At 36.8% G+C, this 15,447-nt stretch overlaps 1 protein-coding gene across 1 annotated transcript in view; it reads right to left on the reverse strand.

Annotated features, from left to right (window-relative positions):
* Positions 1-558: 558 nt before the first annotated feature.
* The window catches only part of SHOX (SHOX homeobox), a 27,976-nt gene continuing 13,087 nt past the window's right edge, over positions 559-15,447 (reverse strand). Inside the window, exon 5 of the mRNA XM_087938413.1 lies at positions 559-8,286. Within this exon, the coding sequence (XP_087794539.1) occupies positions 8,041-8,286 (246 nt within the window). The 3' untranslated portion in view covers positions 559-8,040. The remainder of the gene's footprint in view (positions 8,287-15,447) is intronic.

The following is a 15,447-nucleotide window of genomic DNA, read 5'->3' on the forward strand; positions in this document are numbered from 1 at the left end:
CTAGCTGGCAGGCAAAACAAACAGAAAACTATTAATTATTTGCTGCCACCTAGCTATTCAGAAGTTTATTTGTAGTTTGAATAATGTGTATAAGATATATTGTGTATAAGACAAGTATAATTTTAAAGCTGGTCTTGGAGCGGGCAACTGTCATGGTATCCTTTTCATGGAAGTAGACTTGAAGGCTTTAATGGAATTTTCAAATATTTTGATGAATACCTTCTGAAAATCACAACTCCTGGAGTATCTTGGGAAAATTAGTATTACCCTTGTAATAATCTTCCCACTTTTTTTATCTCAGTTCTTGTATCTCTCTCGTTCAATGTGTTCCTTTGATTCTGTGGTATTAAAAGATCAATTCACTTTGTGCAGCTCTTTATAGAAACATTTATATTATATATAAATATACTTCTCCATTATGCCACATGCTCTGTCTCTTCCTTTTCACACAAGCACACAGGAGAAAAACAATAAACAATCTGTTTATATATTCAGTGAAAAGATTCCCATTATGAAAGAGTTCCTTTAGCATCATTCTTTTCAAGTTTCCCTTTAACATAGGATTACAAATATTTATAAGTTTATTCACATATCATTTTTACAGGATGTACATTCATATGAATCAACATAATAACACTTTGAGACCGAGATCCTATCTGTCTGATAAAGGAGTCTTCCGAAATATCTCAAATTATAAAAGGTGTTTATCTTTCTTTCTTTTTTTAAATTCCACAATAACAGAGGGTTACATAATTAAAGATCCATTGGTTTTATATAAGATTCCCACCACTACTATCCCTTACAGAAATCCCTGATACATTCGTAAATTGTGTATACAGAATCAATCCAGGATAAAAAAAAATGATTATTTGAATCACACAGGCTGCTCATAGTTCAGGAAAAGCAATTTCATTATAATTAATTTGAAAAATAGAAGGCATTCTCCTGTTTTTACTCAACAGAATTAAAACATCATATGCTTAGCATTTAAAAATAAATAAATAAAATATTCACCTATATTAATATAAAAAGCAAAATATCTGCTTGCCTGTGATAATTTTTCACACATAGTATTAGTTTATTTTCATTAAAATGCAGCATTCAATAAATATTTTTCCAGTCCTAATTTGATATTTTCTATGTTCTTTGCCCGTTTCCTGTTAAATATGCCATATTAGCAAATAATGCACCTCAAATAATGTTGATGCTCCATCTTCTGACCTTCATCATTGTAGTAAAAGAACTGACAGAACCTGGGGCAGAGTTAAAATGGGATCAGTCTAGAATCCCTTCATACCCACAAGCAAATTAAGTCCAACCTCCCTTGAATTCTGTTGACCCTTATCTAACCCCAAGCAGGCATTAACTGTTAGTTGAGCAGATTCCAATGCATAAGCATAATTACCAATAAATCAAGTTTAATTGAATCTTCTCATGTGGACCTGAAGTTTCTTGCCTGACAACCATAGCTATCAAGATGACTTTGAATAAACAACAGTTGATATGTAGTACAGATCTTGGAGTTTCCTAATGGAAATATGTGGAGTATGTTTCCACATTTATTTCGGAGAAATAACCCATGGTCAAATTAAAAAGAGATAGAATATATAACCAAGCAGAGCTCCTCATTTTGTAGGATTTCATAAAAAGGTCATTATTACAAAGAAAAAATATATATTAGACACCATTGGATATATTTGAGGTATAAGTTCACAAGGAAAATCTAACATAGCACACAGTACTGCAGGCAGAATAGTTTTAAAAAGGAGGAAAACAGTGAGACCACAATATAACCACAATTAAATGCAGCTTAATTAATTTCAATCTGTATTATATCATGGACAGATAAAAGCAGGTCTTCTTCACCACATCTGGCCCCAAACTTCTATATTGCCTTTGAGCTCTCTTCAGCCACAACTGTCCAAAATAAGCTGCACAGCTTCCCCCATTTCGCATCAGAAATGCACAAAGGTTGTAGTGTACCTTGTAAAATGCATGCAAAGTCTTTTAAAAAGAAATCTCTTCCCAACAAGATCAAGGGAAATCAGAAAATCCAGGCTCCAACCACATGTATGACACAGCTTTCTCACTTTGCATCACTATATCACTTACTGCAACATTTTGTCCTCGCCACCAGCACCCGAATGTTAAATGTAATTTTTCTTCAAATGAGTATTCTACTGTCAGCCTGTCAGAGATTATAATTGTATCACAAAGGGTGATCCTGACCAGTGGTGGGATTCAAAAATTTTTACTACCTGTTCTGTGGGTGTGGCTTGGTGGGCATGGCAGGGAAGGATATACTGCAAAATCCCCATTCCCTCCCCACCTCACTAACCTGCTTTCCAGCTCCATTCTCCTATGCAGCGCAACCAAAGAAGACCCAGCCAATCAGCTGGGACTCAATGGGAGGCAGAGAAGAGATGGGGGCTGGGCCAGTTGAGGTGGTATTTGCCAGTTCTCCAAATTACTCAAAATTTCCGCTACCGGTTCTCCAGAACTGGTCAGTACCTGTTGAATACCACCTCTGTTCCTTTCACCACTTCATTTGGATAGAACCAGCCAGTTCACAAAGCAAATTGAAGTCTGAACAGCCTGTACAAACTGTATGCATTTGTGTGTTCCTCAAAACTGAAGGTTCTTAACGAAGTGAAATAATCCTAAAACATGCATGTTCTGGCAGAAGATCCAGACATAAACAACCTTTGATGCAGCTCTTACCTCATAAGACACAACCTGCTACAAAATGGAATTGCTGAAACCATCATAGCAAGAGATTCTAGAACAGGGGCTGGATCCAGCCTGCAGGGTACTTAGATCTGGCCCACAGGGCCACCCTGGAAATAGCGACAGACCGGCCCACAGAACTTCTGCCAGTGAAAACGAACTGTGCATGTCCCTCCTGAGCTCCATTTTCACTGGCAGAGGGTTGCAGGAGGCCATCCCAGCCAATAAAGGAGCTTGTGAGGGCTGTGCATGTCCCCCCCCAGCTCCGTTTTTGCTTTCAGAGGGTTGCAGGAGGCCATCCCAGCCAAAAATAGAGCTCGGGAGCCATTTTCACTGGCAGAGCGCTAAGGCCACCACAGGCGCCTACGACATGAATGATGTCATGCTGGCCATGCCCACCCTGCCCATGCCCACCCTGGCCCCCTGAGGTCAAACACAACCCTGATGTAGCCATCAATGAAATTGAGTTTGACACCCCTGTTCTAGAACCTTTTTGATGTATCCCTAACTAACTCAAGATGGAGAGGTGGTAATAATTATCTAAGTTACTGAACCATTTTAAACAGGAAGAGGAGCATGTAGCATAGTACTTTTATATGCAGAAATCATTTCACAATGTGTGTGACAGATCACTTGCTTGAAAAAATTTTCCTAATTGAAAAACGTGGCTGCATGTGAACAGCTATTGGGAAGTGGCAGGATTCAATTAACTCCTCCATTTATACCAGAATTCTTGTTCTAACTGGAGCAGTGATTCAGTTCATTTCCTTGGCTATCAATATGAACATTTAACTTCCTTGCATCTCTTTTCTTCTATTTTCCTTATCTGACACAATCAAAACAGCAAAGGACAAAAGACAAAAAAAAATATTATTCTTAAAACAAAAAGTGGTTGTTATACCTCCATTTTCAGAAGGACATCACAATTTTCCCTATATTCTTACAAACCAGCTGCATTTTAGAAACTGACAACCAAGAAAGGAAACTAATTTTTAAGCACAACATTCTGTCTTGTATCTTTCTTCATACTGAAACAAAATAAGTTGTACCAGAATTTTCATCTATAAAAATCATTTTTTAAAAAACTTAAGGTGAATCTAAAGCAGTTTACACATTGAATTTCAAATTAGGAATATTTGGAATCGGTCACTAAACTAGAATTAAAGGGTATATGTTTTAACAATTATACACTAAGTAAATCTGGCTGCATCTTTTGAATGGTGCCATTCCTTTACTTGATCAAATAAGTTTGTAAAGAATTAAAATAAGTCTTTAAAACATTGCAAGAATGAAAAAAACTATTGAAATAAAAAGATCCAAATATGAATTTACGTTCTTCAAGCAGCACTATTATTTTCACACCATTTTAACTCACAAACGATCTTTCTTCAGTCTTCATAAAAGTAGTATTTTCATTTTTGTTCCTTGTTAATCCAAAAATTATTTCAAGCTGTCTTCACCAAAAGCAGGTGAAGCATCTCCAAAATAAAAGTTTCATACTGGATATTTTTTCTTACATAAAGATAACCAGAAGTTGGCAGTGTAATACGTTTAGATTCTAAAGCATTAACCAAACTCACCAAAATCTCTCATTGACCAGCTCAAACTGAAACTAAAATCTTTAAAAAAAAAAAAGCACAGAAAAGTCTGTTATCTCTCAAAAATATCAAAATATAGGAATTCAGAAAAATTTCATGAAGTCTTGCTGACATTTTGTAACCCTTTAAAGGTCTTCCCCAAGAGCTTATGAGAGATAAGAATAGACCTGTGTCCATAACTGTACATCAAATTGCACCATTTCTCCATTTCCATACGGTACTTTAAAACAAGAATAAGCAGGTATGGCACTCTAGCTGTTCCTGGATTACAACTCTCAGCAATCTTCACCACTGATCATAACATACATGATAAAGTTGCCTTTCCTTGCTTTATAAGCAAGATATCCATCAACTGCTAATCATCTGGATAGAAAGCTTTAAAATTACAATTGATTTTACTACAGTAATTACATTCAGTATCATTTGTGGTGTCAGGCAGTAGCATCTGTTACAAAGTATAAGAAATGCTAAATTATATGAAACTGTTTATATGGGATGGGTACACGAAAATAAAAGTATCAATCAAATGTCGTAAATATTTCAAAATCTAGTCAGCCAAACAAAACATAAGTCTATTATAAGACTAGTTTTCAACAAAAAATGGTGTCCAAAAACTTGCCTATTAAGAAAACATATGTATACAAAGAGATTTTGAAGACACAAAATAGCAAGTAAGCACAAGTCAATTTCACTTCTGTTAAGCACGCCCTTTAATGCTTTGGCAAACATTCCCAAAATATCTGATCTGAAGCTATATAGAAGCCATAGAATTCCATTAAACAAACTGAAAATCCCATAAACTTACCAATGGCTTTTGAATTGATTTAGAAGAGATTCAGTTCTAAAACCAGAATCAAATTATGAGAGGTAACTACTATTGAAAGCAGGCTCATAACAAGAAAATGTGTTAATCAAACATTCCATAAATATAATTTCCATTATTCCTAGCCTAGGGTGAATTGGGTTCCATTTTTAAGTGAATTGAGGATGAACTAGAGCATGAATTTAGAGCAAATCAATATAACAGGCAGAGGATGGTGAATCTTGCATGAAACTGTGCACTGAAGTAGATTAGTTCTTTGTGATAAATTAAAGGGAAATGATTGATTGCACTGAAATTAATTAATTCCATCTGTATTCAGAGTAGAGAAATATCTGCCATCTTGCTGCTGCTCTGCAATTACATATCATAAACACTTCTCAAGTTTGTATTGGCATTGCATAGAGAAAACATTTGCTGATAGGTTTCCACAGCTTTTTAGTAGTCTTCCTCAATCTGGTGCCCTACAGGTTAATTGAATTTCAATTCCCACAAGTTTAACTTTGCTTTATCCAAGGCACCCAAAGAATTATAATTTTGAAAAGGTTTTCATCATAAAACATGAAAAGTTTCATTAAAGCTTTACATTATAATTCACAGAGGAAATATGCCATGACTTCTGACTTCTCTATTATAAGCTTTAAAACTGCAATTAACCATAATACAGTATTTCTATGAGACATATGGCTGCAAATCCAGGTTATTAGATTGGCAACAGAGTTTTCTCTGCCTCTTTGCCATGATCTAATGGCATCTGGATTTTTACAGCTCAAATATGGCAGACCTATGTATACCTGTGTGAAAGATTGTAGATATGTTTAAGGTTATGCTTTCATTATACTCTTGGCACAAAGAGGTACTGGGGCTTTTGCAAAGAGGTAGGAAAGTCAGGTAAATGTATCTGTTCTTAAGCATATTCAAAATATAATTTACGCCAAATAAATAAATGGTGAAAAGCAATATGTCAACAGTAAGACTGAATGCACAATAGAAAGTATCCGCATTAGGAGCAAAGTTTGAAAATATGAACTCACAAAAGAAATATATCTTATGAACTGATTAAAAAATAACAAATATTCCATTAATAATTGCTTTAAAAAACAAATACATTTGAGGGCAACAGATTGAATGACTGTATGCTGTTGAGAAGCAAAGAGTCCATCAGTGAAATGTTGGTATCAAATGCAAACAGCTGTAGAAATAGAGGAATATTTCTCCCCAGATGATGCACCAAATTAATGAGTTGGTTAAAGGAATTTACATGCAAGTCAGAAACATAGACATAATAATCCCAGTTTGGTAATATAATTTCAGTCAATTTCCTTTCTCTCTCTGACTGGCACTACAGATTTTACTCATTAGGAAACTCCAATGAGTTGCATTTAATGTGACTAAAACTGGATTTATTTCTATGCATTTATACAACTCACATGCTGAATTTACCCACCTCTGTGTGACATTTTCTTGATAGTTGCTCCTTATTTTAAAACAATTTTCCAAATAATAACAATACTAATTATAATTATAATTAAAACAGGCCGTTGAGCTTAGTTCCCAGAAATATGGGGCATAAACTGGATCAAAATCATGGCAATTCCCTTTATATAAGCAATTCTTATTTCTTCACCATACCATAGAAAAACCAGACTATCTAATTTTGGCAATAAATGATCATTCTTAAGTCTGAGCACCAAGGACCAGGTAAACCGTTCCTATAGAGTAGGTTATAAACAGAATAAGGACGTGTTGCTATTTTTCCCTTTTAATCTAAAATATTTACAGTATTGCACTTTACTGCACTCAATTGCATTTCACTAAACGTAACACTGCATCAGTATTATGCTTTTAAAACTGCATGTCCATCTTTGATAGCTGAATCAATCTCTCTTGAGCAAGCCAAGGAGATTTTTCTTCTGAGAAATCCAGACATCTGTAAAACAAAGCAAGGAAGTCAACCTGTCCTTGTCTTGCAAGCATATCTGCTTATTCAGAGGGTTAATTATTATTCTGTTCATTATAATTGTTTCCATCACTTAGATCTTCTTTGATTTTTGTGTAATTTTTGTCTCTCAAACTTTTGTGCTGTTGCAGCTCCTTGTAAAATATACAGCTGGAGGGTTTGCTAGGTCTGGATTAAACTGCCTTATATGTGATTTGAAATTCCATGTTCTAAATTTAAGCCACTTTTGCAAAAGCAGCTCCTTAGTTCGTGAGCAATTTGTGAAATAGCTATAATATACTTGGCAACTAAGGAGAAATGTTATGGTAATGGAGACCAGCCCCTGGGATTGTTTTCAAGCTTCGGTTTTGTTCCAGTAGAGTCTGTGATTTCCAAATGGTGTTATATATTGTTAGGCACATGCACAACTTCGCAAAACTGATAGCAGTGTACAGTGTTAGGCTGACACAATGATCACTTTGGCCATGGTCAAGCTCCAATTGTCCCAACATTCAAAGATGCCACATAATTTGGAGAATTATTATTCTCATCTTCTCTCCTCCCCCAAGTATTCTTGGTTTTGTCTTTTTTCTTTCATAAAGTTGTTATTTATACCTAAAATTCAGAATCAGTGTGTATCTGGTGGGAGTGAAAAAAATTGACTGCAATTATCAGCACTAAGCGCTTGGCCAAAATCAGAAAGGTAGACAGGTGGGTCCTTCAGTCCTCAGATCAACTGAATCACTTCTTACATCTTGGAAGGAAATAGAAAGAGGAAGAAGAAGAGGGGGAATAAAGGAAGAAAAAGCAGGCCAGTGCTGATTGTGCATCTGTAAGGTCTCCCAAGGTTTTCAAAATCTAGCACTTGTCCTTGTCTCAGCCAAGCAAGGATGACAGCTGGAAAAAAGGAAACTTTTGTCCATCCTGGCAATGAAACTGCTTCCAGAAAGGAAATGTCAAAGCCCCAAGGCCTCAGCATGTTTCCGGGCCTTGAGCCTCAAGTCAGCAATACTGGAATTCTTGCTGTTGCTCTTGGCGGCTGCAGCCACAACTGCAGCTGCAGAGGCAGAATCAGCCAAGGAGGCGATTGGGAGTCCAAAGGGAGGGGGAGGAAACATCAAATAAGGGGCATGAGCCGCTAGGTGAGGATGGAGGTGAGGATGGGCATGGGTGACCCCCTCCAACTGCAACTGAGCTTGGACCTGAAGGGGAAAAAAGAACCATAAAGAAAATAGATTAACAGGAGATATTCCAACAGATATTCCAACAGGACAAATGAGCAAGTCAGCCCTACCAGGCCAGGAAATCAATTCCACAAGGAGACTATACCTTATTGAGATGGACATGTTAATAGAATCTTACAAGTCTGTTTATGTCATTCCACTCTTTTTTACGCCCCAGTGGATAAGAATAGCATTTGCGTGGTCTTGCTTCTCAGGGCTTCCATCCCATTTCAGCCCTCTCTATCTAGGTAATGATTCTTGCCTATTTTTGTCAAGGTCATCTCCCTCACTGTTTATCGGGAATTACTCTGCGGCTTTGTAAATGATTACTTATTTAAGTAATTTAAATTCTGTGAAGGTTGAGTATTTACCATTTGTCTGGGGCACACAAGTATGAAATAAATAGTTGAGGAAACAATTCTGTGGCTGACTAAGGACTGTGAAACACTTTAATTAATTTCATGTAGTACTTAGTATCATTTAAGTAATTCCTATAGGTCCATTCTTGCACTTTTGGGAATAGTTAACTCTTCAGCTTGAAGTCCTTGATGGAGAAAGGGAGACAGAGATGGAATTGGGTAGCACAAAAAGAAGCAGAAGAAGGTAATGATGCAAGATCCATTTTCACTAAACAATGGGCTCATCCTCTCCTTCATCTAGATCCGTCTTTGGTTAAAATCTGGCATTTTCCAATATTTCAAGAGACCTTCACTGAAAAAAGTTTTCCAGTTCTGCTTTAAAAGTCAAGCATTGCTGGGTATGATTTTGACAAAGTAATTGTCTCTTCTTGTCAAATTGTGGTAATTTATAGGTAGGGAAACTATACTTATATAACTCTTGATTGTATGTGAGAACATCCCAAATATTACCGTGTTTCTCATATAATAAGGCTGGGTCTTATATTTTATTTTATTTTTTGAGCCCTGAAAAAATGGCTAGGCCATCTTTTCGGGGGTGACTTAATTTCCCCCCCCCCCTTGCATCTTTGGGTGGGCAGCGACGGCTTGGATGTTGACCTCGGCATTGGTGGGGCACTTCGTATTGGGGTCAACGCAGGCAGCACCATATCCGAGTGTGCAACAAAAGTACTTCCTAACAGCAAGCCCCCCCACCATTCCCCCCCATTTCACATGTTTTAATATAGGCCTTAATTTGGGGGGGAGGGGCTTAATTTCATTTCATGCCTATAAAACATGCTGGGACTTCCTATTGGGGGAGACTGTATTGTTGGAGAAACAGGATAGAATGGAATAGGAATAGGAATAGAACAGAATAGAATTCTTTACTGACCAAAAATGATTTTTGATGGAATTTATTAATGATTTTCCATAAAATAAAGAAAAAAACAGGTGTGTTAAATCTTATCCCTTAAATCACTCTTATAAAACAGATGTCACCCAGGTATCACTGCTTCCATCCAGGTCTTTTAAAATAGAGATGGTCTACAAACAAAAAGTTGCCACATTATTTAAATGACTAGAATATCTGTGAACTAAAACCTCTATCATAATAATATTAGTCTTTTTGATTTCACATTCCTTTTGTTTTTATCACTAGTATTCAAAAATAGATAAGCAGTTACTCACAGATTAAAAATAAAAAACTTATAATCAAGATACATTATGCTTTTTTTCATAACCCAGAATTTAATCTACCATAGTGCACAATGCAGTGGGTGAATATATCACTCAAACTGGCAGCACTCTCTTCCTTGCTACATTACCCTACCTATATTGTTGACTGCAAATATCACTAAGAGTGTCCTTTTCTAGAACTACTACAAACTAGCTTTTCCAGATAGAACCTCTCCTCCCTTCCATTCCCGCCCCCTCCCTCACCCCTGTCCAGGGTCTGGCATTTGATAGGGTTGGATAGAGTCTTAAGGAATTACCAGTCAAAAAATAGTGTGCATGTTATGATAAAAACTAGGTTTGTTTCAGCACAAATAATATAATGATGAATTTGACCTTAATTCAAAATTTGGAAGCACTTGGGTATAGCATGTTGGGTTTTTTAAACAATAAAAACTTTAATAATAATTTCATAAAAACAACCAGGATGAGATATAGAATATTTAGAAGTAGGGAATTTATGAGATGTTTACTTTATCACAAGAGTGCTTTCTTTTCCTTTTAATACTAGTCTCCTTTCCTTTCTATGTTTTCATTCTCTAATCTGTTCTACATTTTCCCCAGATTCTTAGCCTCTTCTTAGCCTCTGCCTCTTCTTCCTATAAAGAAGCATCTTTACATTCAAGTAAAAACAAGAACATTTCAAGTCATCTTTCCTTCTCTTCCAGCTTAGCATTGTTACCATTCTGAATTTAAGCAGAAGAACTTATTTCATTCTAAATATATAAAACAATTATTTTTTCCTCTTCCTGTCTTTATAAAATATCTACAATCTCTTCTTTTTTTCCCCTTCACTTATCCCCAATGCTTCCAATGAGCCTCTTCTGCCATTATGGCTTTTCCCTTCCACTCTCTTTACAGCCTTCTCTTCTGGATGATGGCAAGGGATGCTTCTAGTACAAACATGAACATGAATATCAGGACCATTCTTTAGTAAAGGCCATGAATTAATGTTCCACTGCACCTATTTCAAATCTTAACACATCTACTTTATTAATATTCTGGCCACAGGTACTTAATAAGGATCCTTCCTTCCAAGGCCTTGTAAAGTTACAAATTGGGGAGGAACAATATTTATTCCATAAGTTCTAATTTTAAAACAGCCAAGGAAGCATCATGGTCTACCATTGTCCAAAAAGGTTTTCTTACCATAACTCAAACTCACAGGTTTCTCTTAAGTTCTAATTAAACTCATCAGATCAAAACAGGCTTCTTTCTTGTGTACAGTTTTTTCAGGGTGGACTAAAAATAACACTCTGCCAAATTTGAATAGAAACTCTTCCCTATTTAGTACTTTCAATTACTGGGTTTGGCCTCCTTTCTTTCATTTTTCATCTTTAACTCATGGGAAATAAAATTAGTCCACATGTAATAATTCTGTCCTTTTCTCTAGATTGTTAGTCTCAGGCCATCTACATTCCTTTAGAAACATACCAACTGTACTGTTCTCCTGAAAAATATGTATATTCTATTTTACAGGCAAATTAACTCATGCTATTCCCAAGTTTCTTGGAGTCCCAAGTTAACTGTTTTCATACCAAGGGCAGGCTAAAGAAATAGTAGACTCACAGTACAATAGAGATTCCTGTAGTTCAAAACAAAGGCTGTAACTGGGAATGGTGAAATTATCAAAATAGAATGATTCAGAACAGAATTACATAGAATTGTGTAATTCATACATAGAATTGTGATTTTCAGCTGCTCTGACAATAGAATAGAATAGAATAGAATAGAATAGAATTAGAAATAGTTGGAAGGGACCTTGGAGGTTTTCTAGTCCAACCTCCTGCCTAGGCAGGAAACCCTACACCTGTGATGGCGAACCTATGGCACATATGCCAAAGGTGGCATACAGACCCCTCTCAGTAGGCACATGTGCTATCACCAGCTGCTCTTCTGGTTTCTGGAGTGCATTTGGAAAATGGCCCAAATAACGGCCTGAAAACAGCCCCCAAAACAGCCAAAAACAGCCAAAACACAGGCATGTGCACATGGCCGGCTGGTCTTCAGATTTCCTGTACTCAGGCACATGACCATACATGTATATGCACACATGTTCTGGTTTGGGCACTCATTGCCAAAAATGTTCATCGTCACTGCCCTATACCGCTTCAAACAAATGGTTATCCAACATCTTTTTAAAAACTTCCAGTGTTGGAGCATTCACAACTTCTGCAGGCAAATTGTTCCACTGATTAATTGTTCTAGCTGTCAGGAAATCTCTCCTCAGTTCAAGGTTGCTTTTCCCTTTGATTAGTTTCCATCCATGGCTTCTTGTCCTGCCTTCAGGTGCTTTGGAGAATAGCTTGACCCGCTGCTTTGTGGCAGCCCCTGAAATATTGGAACACTGCTATCATGTCTCCCCGAGTCTTTCTTTTCATTAGACTAGACATACCAAGTTCCTGCAACCATTTTTCATATGTGTTAGCCTCTAGTCCCCTAATCTATGGATGGCTGGTGACCACATCTAGTGGGGATTTCCCAGGTGGATAATCCTTATAGGTAAAGCTTGGATTTAGTAGGGCAATCAACACCAAGCCCCGAAGGACAGAATATAAAGAGTTGAGTGAAATATACAAGGCACTAGTGCAAAACTCCACAAGAGTTTCCCTGGCTTTCGGTGCAAAGATCTAAGCATATTCCTGGGAGAAAAAATCAGGTCCTTTAGCATTTCCATACACTTTCTTTAAGAACTGTATACTTGTTATTCAGGAAGATTATTGTGAAGCTCATTGGTCCTCCTTTAGTGAAAGCGGAAATGAATTTCACAAAGACTTCTAATCCCAAATTCTACCTTTTAGCAGCTGACACAAAAAGGGGGAGATCTCCTGGAAAATCAGGGGCACAGACCTTGGGGGTAACAATGTATCTCAGCTTTAAACTGCAACATTTCTTCTTCATGCCTGCAAGACTTTTTCATCTCTTAGCCTATTTTGCCCCTAAAAGCTGGAATATAAGGTACTCTGCTGTGTTGAAGTTTCATTTTCTTTTTTAATCAGTAACAGTCTTCTTTTTCCACATTGTCTCCCTCCTGCTGAATATTCCAATCCCTACATTCCTTTGGTTTGCTCCCAAGGACCAGTATCTGGCAGTCATTTCTCCTTACATCATTTTTTTTCCCCTATGTAGCTATCTACTATACATTTCTTCTCCTCTCCTCCCCCTGCGTTTTCCTCTCATTCCCTTTTAATTTTGATGCTTGCTCTTCTTTTCCTTCAGGCAAATTCTTCTTCCTGGAATTTGTATTGCACTGCTTTGCTATCACATGTGCCAAAAACAAGGTTCGTTTTGCTAGGAGTTTATTTGAGGAATAAAAATATTGAAGAAGAGGAAGGTGACCTTGATAGAAACACAGTATAGGTAGTTGTCAATATATGAACATAACCGAACCCAGAACTACAGCCGTAGGTCATGCTGGTTAAGGGGTCATCAAATGACCAACCCTATTTTAGAACATTTTTGTGTCAAAAAGCAAATCTACAAGGTTGTTCCGCAAACCCATTGTCCACCCTGGAAGTTTTTTGTGGAAACCGGTAGACGCCAGTCATAAATTGCAGCCACATGACTATGGGATCCTTCAAAAAGCCATAAATGCAGGCCAGTTGTCAAGCACCCAAAATGTGATCAAGGGAAAGTTGAAGGAATAATTGCATGCTGCTTTAGCATCATTTGGCCTCTCTATACCTCCTATGAAACTTTCTGCTCTAATCGTCAATGGTCAATGTGGCTCTTTTTTACAGTGTTGACACCAAATTCTCTTAGCTTTCTACCATTACATATAACAACCAATCCAGTTAATTGTTCACCTGCATTCCACTAAAGCATGTGTAATTGTTACTTCCTTTTCCCTTTAATGGGCTTTCTCTCAAACGAGAAATGATATATGATCTGATATGAAAATATAAAAATTACAAATATCACGCAGGGAAGTCTAGAGATATTTCTAAAATTCCACCCGCAAAAAATTCACAAGTAAAGCTGGACAATGGTTCCATAACCGACTGCCACCTTTCCCTATAAGACTTTTACCAAAAGCTAAGAAAAAAAAATGTTCCCTGAAAAAAAAAAAAGACGACTAATTTTTTTTACCACAATTCCTCTGATGCATTAAAACAGGAAAAACACAGACTTATTTCATTCACCCGCTAAGTTCTTCACTCCAAAAATCCAGAAATGTTGGTACTTTTTTTAATTTAAAAAAAGAATAAGCTTCAAAAGAAGCCCAGCAGAACTGATGTTATTATTAACAGGCTTTTTAATATATAACAAAATCTTATGCAGAAAACAGATTTGACAGCAATGATATACATATGCTTCTTTTTTAATGTTAGGAATATATTTGGTTTTAGACAGCAATCTAACTTGGAAAATATTGAAATGAAGAAGAAAGACAGAAGGGTAGTAGAAGGAAATGGGAAGGAAAAATTTTAGCACCCAAGAATACAGGAAGCGTGTTCAAATGCTAACAGCTGCCTCTTTCCTCAATAGTTTTATTTTCCCTTGCCATTAGTAAAACTGCCTTTTTTGTGCTATTTGAAACCAAGTTGTTCCATGTTCAACCCTAACAGAGGCCACATCTATAATAATTGTGAAATTGTTAAAGACATAGATAACATCCTGTGATAAGGTAGCACATCACTATGTTAAAGTCCTTTCCTCTCAGTTATTATTGACAGAAGAATCCTCCATTGTTTCCCCCTGGATTATGCTGTCCTTATCTTGTTCCACGTTTTAAACAGCTTTATAGCACCTTTGAATTTTGGGAAATCACCAGAAATTCATGATTAATCTGCCAAAGGGTATAAACTTTGTCTGTTTCCTGCCCTGAGATATGTACTGTATATGTACAATGTAACCTTCATCAGTCATTGGCAGATTCCGCAGGAAGTGGGGGGTGCCTAAATTTTACAGAGGGAACGCAAAATACATGCCGCTAACTATTGATCAGCCAATCAGCACCTCAAGATGTGCTACCTTTCCTACCAGCAGAACAGCGTAATAGGCTATTCCACTAATCATTACTTTGATGCCACAAAGGTTTAGCTGTGCTAAAGATCCATCGTACATCATGTAAAAAAGTGTCCTTTGAGTTGGATTTGACCTTCCTTGACTTCACCAATACATCCTACCCTTATAGTTTGCCATTTCCTCTTTCTGGAATTTTTTTTTTCAATTTCAACTTCTGAATCCTTGTATTTCCTGGAACTGTCCAAATAGTAACTGTACTCAAAGCTGCTTATTTTTCAAACACAGTGTGTGGATTTGGAAGGAAGAAAAATAACTAAATCTTATTTTCTGCTTGCTCAGACTACATGCTAAAGATATATTCCCACACAGCTGGAAACATTTCTCACTTTGCATTCACTGTAATAACTTGTTTTGGATGTGTGCCTTTTCAAAGTGCTCAAAAGGCTGAATTTCAACATATGCACTCCAGCAACATCTTATTTTGGCTGGAGTTTTACCTGTTACTATTAGCAAATATTTTGGAATCACACTGAGATGCTGG

This window comes from Pseudonaja textilis, chromosome 8 (assembly GCF_049901715.1).
Source record: "Pseudonaja textilis isolate UNSWEBS1 chromosome 8, rPseTex1.2, whole genome shotgun sequence".
NCBI classification, from domain to species: domain Eukaryota; kingdom Metazoa; phylum Chordata; class Lepidosauria; order Squamata; family Elapidae; genus Pseudonaja; species Pseudonaja textilis.